At 62.0% G+C, this 8381-nt stretch overlaps 1 protein-coding gene across 2 annotated transcripts in view; it reads left to right on the forward strand.

Moving 5' to 3' along the window:
• The window catches only part of CHST3 (carbohydrate sulfotransferase 3), a 30723-nt gene extending 23886 nt beyond the window's left edge, over positions 1–6837 (forward strand). For both annotated transcript variants that reach the window (XM_062214594.1, XM_062214593.1), the window contains exons 2-3: positions 659–874; positions 1860–6837. In XM_062214594.1, coding sequence (XP_062070578.1) covers positions 735–874; positions 1860–3117 — 1398 coding nt within the window. In that variant the 5' untranslated portion in view covers positions 659–734 and the 3' untranslated portion in view covers positions 3118–6837. The remainder of the gene's footprint in view (positions 1–658; positions 875–1859) is intronic.
• Positions 6838–8381: the final 1544 nt, after the last annotated feature.

Genomic DNA, 8381 nt, shown 5'->3' on the forward strand with positions numbered 1-8381 from the left:
CTGCTGCCTCCAGGGAGTACACAAACCGGAAGTGGAGCCGGGACTTGCAGCCCAGCACTGTAACATGGGATGCCGGCACCAGTCCCCCTCCACTGTTGGTGGCCACGTGACAAACCACTGCACAGATGCCCCCCACTTTTATTTGGGTATCTGCAGGCTTCCGCCGTTACAAGCATGCACGCTGTTCCTGGGAGGAATAGTTTCCGTATACTCATCCGTGCCTTTCAATTCGGGGGTCAGGAGAGAAACTGATAGGGGTGAGTGGCTGAATGGGTTCATTTTTTATTTGAGCAGCAGAAAGACAAACAGAGCTCCTGCCTGTCAAATATCCACAATGGCTGCGGTTGGCCAGGCCAAAGTCAGGCGCTAGGAACTCCATCCGGGTCTTGCCGAGACCCAAAGACTTGAGCAATCAGCAGTGCCTCCTAGAGTCTGCTTTGGTGGGAAGCTGGAGCCAGGGCTGCCATATGGGACACAGGGATCACTGCTAAGCTAAGCTGGGCTCTTGGATAGAGTTTAAGTGACCCAGGACAGAAACCTGGAGTCTCTGGGGCCTGCTCTCTAAATGGATCTGGCATCCTCAAAGGGTCTTACGGGGCTGTCCCCTTGCCTGTCCCGTCTGCAGACCAAGGTGTCCTGAGTGCCTGTCTCCCCACAGGACGAGGGTGTCCCCCACCTGAAGACACTCCTGAGCTGCGAGCCTGCTGCCGACCGCGGCCCCACCTACCTTCCCCATGGAGAAGGGACTGGCTTTGCCCCAGGACTGCCGGGACTTCGGGCACAGCCTGAGGATGAGGAGCAAATACGCCCTGTTTCTGGCGTTTGTGGTGGTAGTTTTTGTCTTCATCGAGAAGGAAAATAAGATCATCTCCAGGTGAGGGATGCGAGCCTTGGTGTACGAACCCCGGGGTGGGGGGCGACTGCAGGGCTCGCTGTGCACCTGCACGCACACTCCTTGCACAGCTGAGCCCAGCCCCTCCTGTGGCCCCTGGCGGTGGCTCTGTGCAGGGCTTCGACTTGGGCTGTGACCTCCGGCAGCCTGGGTTGGAATCCCCACGTTGGCCCTTCCCAGCTGAGAAAGCTCAAGATACCTGAGTTGCTGGGTCTTCAAGTTTTCTTCCATACATGAAGGCACCTGCCTTGTTGTAACGACTAACGTGAGAACATGAGAGCCAGTGCCTGGCACGTAGTTGGTGTCCAGTATTTGCTGCTGTGACTATGTTTTATTATCATTAATATTCTTCCTGACCTGCAGTGAGTATCTGCATTAGTAATACAACTCTCTCTGAGTCTTGATGCGTGTCTGGGGGTGAGCCCAAGAGAAGGCTGGGTAGACAGGGAGGCAGGGCTGCCATGTGGAACTGCCCAGGTTGTGTAGGGCTCAACTCCAGGAGGGTGCCCCCCAAGGAGGCTGCTCCGGGAGGGATGCCCCCACCTCAGCCGCGTTCCCTGTGTGCAGAGGGCCTGCTGGAGGTGGAGAAAGTGCTTAGATTCCTTCTCCTCCCAGGCACAAGCCCTGGAAGGAAGCGGTGGCCAGGATGGGCAGGTTAGGGACTGGGCTGTACAGCAGCCCCTGCCAGGTCCCTTAGCATAGACTGTTCCAGGTCACGCTTCCCAGCTCTAGTGCAGACTCCAGCTCCACAGCTGAAGAGCGAGGGACTAAGCTCTTCCACCTCAGGTGCCCCAGCCCCCTACCCTGCACTCCCTGCGACCTGCCCCAGGCAAACCTCGCACACACACATCCTTGCCCCAGAGCCCGGTTCTCAAGATGGGCCCTGGGAGTGGGGGAGGGTGGGGGCGTGGAAGACTGCTTGGCCTTGCCAACCACTCACCGCCTCGCCCGGCTCTGGTCTCAACAGGGTCTCGGACAAGCTGAAGCAGATCCCCCAGGCTCCGGCAGAGGCCAACAGCACCGATCCCGCGCTGGTCTTGGCAGAGAACGCGTCCCTCTTGTCCCTGAGCGAGCTCGACTCGGCCTTCTCGCAGCTGCGGGGCCGCCTGCGCAACATCAGCCTGCAGCTGGGCGTGGAGCAGGCAGAGGAGGCGCCCCCGCCCCCGGCCGGCGCGGGGCCGCGGCGCCACGTGCTGCTCATGGCCACCACGCGCACGGGCTCCTCGTTCGTGGGCGAGTTCTTCAACCAGCAGGGCAACATCTTCTACCTCTTCGAGCCGCTGTGGCACATCGAGCGCACCGTGTCCTTCGAGCCGGGGGGCGCCAGCGCGGCGGGCTCGGCGCTGGTGTACCGCGACGTGCTGCAGCAGCTCTTCCTGTGCGACCTGTACGTACTGGAGCACTTCATCAGCCCGCTGCCCGAGGACCACCTGACGCAGTTCATGTTCCGCCGCGGCTCCAGCCGCTCGCTGTGCGAGGAGCCCGTGTGCACGCCGCTGGTCAAGAAGGTCTTCGAGAAGTACCACTGCAAGAACCGCCGCTGCGGCCCGCTCAACGTGACGCTGGCCGCCGAGGCCTGCCGCCGCAAGGAGCACATGGCGCTCAAGGCCGTGCGCATCCGCCAGCTCGAGTTCCTGCAGCCGCTGGCCGAGGACCCGCGCCTGGACCTGCGCGTCATCCAGCTGGTGCGCGACCCGCGCGCCGTGCTGGCCTCCCGCATGGTGGCCTTCGCCGGCAAGTACGAGCCCTGGAAGAAGTGGCTGGCCGCGGGCCAGGACCGGCTGGGCGAGGAGGAGGTGCAGCGGCTGCGGGGCAACTGCGAGAGCATCCGCCTGTCGGCCGAGCTGGGCCTGCAGCAGCCGGCGTGGCTGCGCGGCCGCTACATGCTGGTGCGCTACGAGGACGTGGCGCGCAGGCCCCTGGAGAAGGCGCGCGAGATGTACCGCTTCGCCGGCATCCCCCTGACCCCGCAGGTGGAGGACTGGATCCAGAAGAACACGCAGGCGGCCCGCGACGGCAGCGGCATCTACTCCACCCAGAAGAACTCCTCAGAGCAGTTTGACAAGTGGCGCTTCAGCATGCCCTTCAAGCTGGCGCAGGTGGTGCAGGCCGCCTGCGGCCCGGCCATGCGCCTGTTCGGTTACAAGCTGGCGCGGGACGCCGCCACCCTCACCAACCGCTCCGTCAGCCTGCTGGAGGAGCGGGGCACCTTCTGGGTCACGTAGGGGGCCCGGGGCACCCAGGACGCCCCCTCGTGATAAGGCCCGCCTGCCTTCCCCACACCCGGGCCGGCGGTGAGCCACAGCCCTGGCACGGGGCGCTGGGAGCACTGCCACCGCCACCACCGCCGCCACCGCCGCCGCCGTAGCAGTAGCGCCCCAACCCCGCCCCCAGCCAGCTAGCTTCCCAGCCGCCGCCGCGGCCCTGGGGCTCTCGCTGAGAACGGACAGCGCCTGACCCCTAGGGGGACGCCACACTGGACCTCAGGGGCTGCGGCCCCCTGAGCAGGCCCTGGCGGGCCTGGGCCTGTTGCCAGCCTTCCTCCCTGTCTCTCCCACACAAGAACAGACGCGACACCCCACTCCCACCACGGGCCGGAGTCCAGCCGTTTAACGACCAGAAGGGGCTTGGGTCCTGACCAGTCACGGCCAGCGGCCCTGCACCCCTCAGTGTTCCCCTTTGCGTTTCTGGGTTGTGGAAAAGCCCTCGGTCTGGGCAGAACCTTGCAGAGGGTGCCTGGAGGGGGCGGGTGGTAGTGGAGGCGCATCGGTTGCCCGGGACTGGATGCCTTGGTGAGCAGGAGAGCCCGCACTGCTTCTGATGAATGTGAGCCCCACCCAGAGCTACGGAGCACGTGCGTGCCTGTAAAGACACGAATGCACACAGAAGCGTCACAAAAACGCAGAGCCCCACACGTGCATGGATATACATACAGCTGCCGCATGGCTCTGTGCCCCGGCCTGCAGAAGAGCCCTGAGTGGCGCTTCCGGGGTCACCTGGAGGAGCGGGGGGAGGAAGCCTGCTCAAGGGCAATGACACCCGACACTGCCCCCCGCAGCCAGATTTGGGGCTGAGTGGTGGGCTCGGAACTGCAGCACACACACACCCACACCCCGCTTGGATGGTGGGGGCCGTCTCCTGTGGCCCCCAGGCCCTCATGTTGGCAGGCAGGCTGTTCTGAACTGAGGTGGCCTGGCTGGCTCCCGGAGAGCATGTCTGTATTTGAAGGCTGCCTGGAGCCCAACCAGAAGCAGCCATGGTCCCCGGAGGCAAGAGGCAGCCCACAAGTCCGGTCCTGTCCAGCCAGGCTTCTTGTGCGACAGAAACAAGAAGAAAGTTGGGGGGGGATGGGAAAAGGGGTGGAGTCACATCATTCACGCCTCTCCCTCCGCCTGGAGGTCACAGGTCAGCCACAGGTGGCCATGGTTGTAATTAGTGTCCCTAGGACGCTTCTTCAGGTCTCTAGGGAAAGTATTGCTCAACTTGGGACAGGCTGAGTTTTATTGGGGTTTTTAGGTTATTTATGGCTTGGTGTCATTTTGTTCTGCGGCTGTGACTCTGTAGCAGAACCGCTACCCCCAGGGCTTGGAGGAGGCGGGGGGGGGGATGGGGTGGCAGGGAACCAGCAGGGAGGAGGAGGCGCCCAGGTGCACCATGCACCAGCTGTGTGTCCAGAAGCAGCAGAGATCGGCTGCCCCCTGCCCCCAGAGAGAGGCAGGAGGGAAGATCACCCTCTGTGTGTGTGGGGGGGGGGGGCACAGGCCTTAGGACCAAGCAGCGAGTGTCCCCAAAGTGGAAGTCTGGCCCCACACCCTCCCCGAACCCAGGAGAAGAACCCGGGAGCTGCCAGGGATCGGGACGGGCCACCCGGCTCTGGTTCTGACTTCCTGGGCAGCCTCTGTGTCATATGCGGCCCACGGTGCAGCCAGAGGGCTGGGGTTTGGTGTAACAGGGGCACCGGGGAAGTCCAGCGCCTGTGGCTGTGGGGGAGGAGGGGAGACTGTCCTGGCAGGAAGCTGCAGCTTGGAAAGACGAGGGTTACACAGGGGACCCCTGTGACCAGCCGCTGGCCTCCGGCACAGGAGCCTCACTCACTCAAGCCGCCTCGCTCCGGGTCTGGCAGGGCAAGCTTGGACTGTGCTGGCAGCTGGCTCAGGTTGGGATCTAACTTGGCACACCAGCTCAGAGACCTTGACCGCGGGGCCAGGGTGTCTGGGGCAGGCCTGCAAGTGCAGACCATCCTCCCTGAACCCCTACCTGCTGCCTCCCTCTCTGTGGGGCTGGGGGAGAAGCCACCCACATCCGGGGCTCTTGTTTGCTGCCTGCCTCTGGGGCCGTGGCCTCCGATCTCAGCTCTCAGCGGCTGCTGCCCTTGGGACTTCTCAGGACATTGACAATGTGTACACTGCAAGTGGACTTTATTTATTTATTTGGTGGAAAGAAGAGACAGAAAATACCTTATTATTTGCAGGGACCCAAAGCTGTACCCAGATCAAGAAGCAGCAGAAAGAAACCATTCCCACAGGAGATGCCTGGGGATGCTGCCGGCCCCAGGCCCCTCCACCGCTGACTCAAAGAGGCACCGGGAAGCCTGCCCTCTGCGTTAGCTCTGCCCAGGGGCCTGAGGCAGGCACAGCTCAAGCAGCTGGGGTGAACCTATCCCCTGGGGCTCAGCCCGGCTCCTGGCTTCCCACTGAGCAGACCTGGTTGTAGGCCTACATTTGGGGCTCTCCGTCTGGAGTTGGGAGGGAGAAAGCGGTCCAGCCAGTGCAGTGGGGCCACTGCTGACCAAACTCCATGGAGCAGGGGGTGCCCAAGGAGCCCTCTTGGGGTTATCTTGCCCCATCATCTGTGCAGCCATGGAGGGAGCTCTGGCAGGAGATTGTGGGGACCCTGAGCCTGGGAGGTGGACTCTTGGCCTGGGTGGCAGAGAGCAGACAGACGCACCAGCTGTCTGATCCCAACGCTGACAGCCCCTGCCGGTGCTGGGTGATCCCTCCCACTCCAGGGCCCGCTGTAACTGACTACAGCGCCTGGTCCTTGATGGGCCCTGGATCTGGAAGACAGGAGCGGAGGACTGGATCGCTGGGTCCCCAGGGCAGTCTCCTCCCACACCATCCCCAGAGTGAAGGGAGTCCCTGGGATGGAGGAGGGGGAGGGACAGGCGCCTGCGCAAACCACATGCAAGAGCGACTGGCGACATCGGAGGCCTGGAGTAGGGGAGCGGGGCACTCGCGGGGAGTCCTGGTTTGAGGTCCTACCAGGTGCCAGGGAGAAGGCCCAGGGGTCCTGCATGAGCCACAGTTCCCAAAATAGCAGAAGCTGCTCTTTACCTCAAAAGCAAGAAGATGCCTTAAGAGCTTCTAGGTCCTTCAGTCCCGTGTCCTGTGACCATTTGACTGTGTATGGGGGATGGATTCACTGTTCGTTTCCAAGGACACAGACAGACATGGCGCCATCTGCACAGTTCTTGCTCACTGGTGGCCCAGTTACTTTATTTGGGGAGAAGGATGACCCATGTCACTTGCTTCCTCTACCACCGGCCTAGCACTGGGCATCCCCTGGTGTCTCCAGCTCATCTGTATATTCCAGGCCACGCTATCCTGTTGCCAAGGCCATGGTACATGGCCACAAAGCACAAGGAAGGCCCTGGCATGGTGCACGTGGGTGTGGCATGTGCATGTGTGTCCTCACGTGTGCTCGGGTAGCGTGCAGCTCACTCTGCTCGCCCTCTGGTGCTGCCCACATTGCTCCCAGCCTCCTCGCCATCATGGTCCCAGATGTCCCTGCCGTGGCCACAACCTGCCACCTCCTGGAAGGGCGGGGCTTGCCCCTTGGGGGGCTGCCGGCCGCTGGCGGTCAGGGTCTGCTTTGCCGAATAGAATGTGAACCCAAGGCCTGATGCCTTACTTGACTTATTTAATTAAACACAGAAAGATGCAATGAGCAGAACCTGCAATGTGTCTCAGCCTCTTGCTTCCATTCGCTCCCAGCAGCAAATGGGTCATAAATATTAACCGACAGAGAATCCCCTGCAGTGGGAGAGAGGCGGCATCCAGCGTGCAGCCTGGCGGGGAGAGGCCCCGTGCGTCCCACGGGGTGACAGGCACGGAATGTGTGTGTAACGCAGGCGCCCAGTGAGTGAATTTGATGGTCCCGGGATGGCACAGCTGGGGGGTACTGCATGGAGGGGCCAGATGCAAAGATGAGGTGCGGGAGCGAGACACGGCCAGGTGTCACAGCCCAAAGGCCGGAGCGAGCTCCAGCTTGGCGCCCGGCCATGTGTCCTTGAACAAATCGCCTCTCTCATGCAGGCCCTGCTTTGCTCTTGGAATGAAGGCTGTAAGTGGTTTCTTCTAGAAAAACTCCTTCCAGGACTCAAAAATGAGCTCAAAGGGCAGGTGGCGCCCTCGTGCCCAGAGCCACTGCATGGGGTCTGCTTCACGTGTTGAGGTGGCGCTCATGACGTCATTCAGGCAGCCGGCCTCTCGCCTCGTGGCTGAGATGTCCGAGTGCCTGTCCAGCTTCCTGTCAAAGAGCAGCGATGATGCTTCAGTAATCTCATCCCTGGACTGAGTTCCCAGCTCCCAGCTTCATTCTTTGCCTGGAGCTTCATCTGGGCCTCCCACGTGGGTGCAGGGGCCCAAGCACTTGGGCCATCTTCCGCTGCTTTCCCAGGTGCATTAGCAGGGAGCTGACTTGGAAGTGGAGCAGCCAGGACTTGAACTGGCGCCCGTATGGGATGCCAGCGCCAGGCCTTCAACTAAGAAATGTAATGGGGTTATTTCAAATTGCGGTTTCAGTACTCTGTCAGTCCTAACAACTTCGTGAGAATTCCACCTGAGCCTTCCTGTCTCCTAAGGGCTGTCTCCTTGGAGGGAGTGACTGTTTCTCCAGGGATAGGGCAGAGAGGTCATTTGGAAACGCGGACAGAGCTGGTGGAGCCCTGTGGGTCTGGGGACAAGGGGATGCAGGACAGCACAGAGAGGCAGAGGAGAGCCGTGGCCGGCGGACAGAGGGAGGGATTGCCGAGAGACTGAGGCATAGGCATGGGGAGGGTGAGACCCAGCCCCCAAACTCAAACCTGCATCTCTGCCCGGGCCTTGGAAGCTCCATCCACTTCCCTCTCCAGCCTTGAGATGTTTGTGTGCACCCAGCGACACCCACCCCAAGCAGGACTCCCCCCAGCCCAGTGCCTCCACAGGGTCGCCTGCAACAGGAGCTGGGAATGTAGGTTTAGCTTCTGGGCTGCGCTTCCCACCACAAACAGCCTCCTAGAGAACCAAGCACCGATCCCAGAAGCCTGGACCCCAGCCTCAGCCACCCGCCCAACTCAGAAGCCACCTCCTCCCCCCAAGCTCCTAAATTCCCCCCCCCCAGCCCAAATTTGCCCAACCCCAGGGAGCAACTGGGCACCCTCCAGGGACTCTGGTCGAATGACAGCTCCTGGGCCCCATGCAGTGCCCAAGGAGCCTGCCAGTGCCTGCAG

Source organism: Lepus europaeus, chromosome 17, assembly GCF_033115175.1.
Source record: "Lepus europaeus isolate LE1 chromosome 17, mLepTim1.pri, whole genome shotgun sequence".
Classification (NCBI taxonomy): Eukaryota; Metazoa; Chordata; class Mammalia; order Lagomorpha; family Leporidae; genus Lepus; species Lepus europaeus.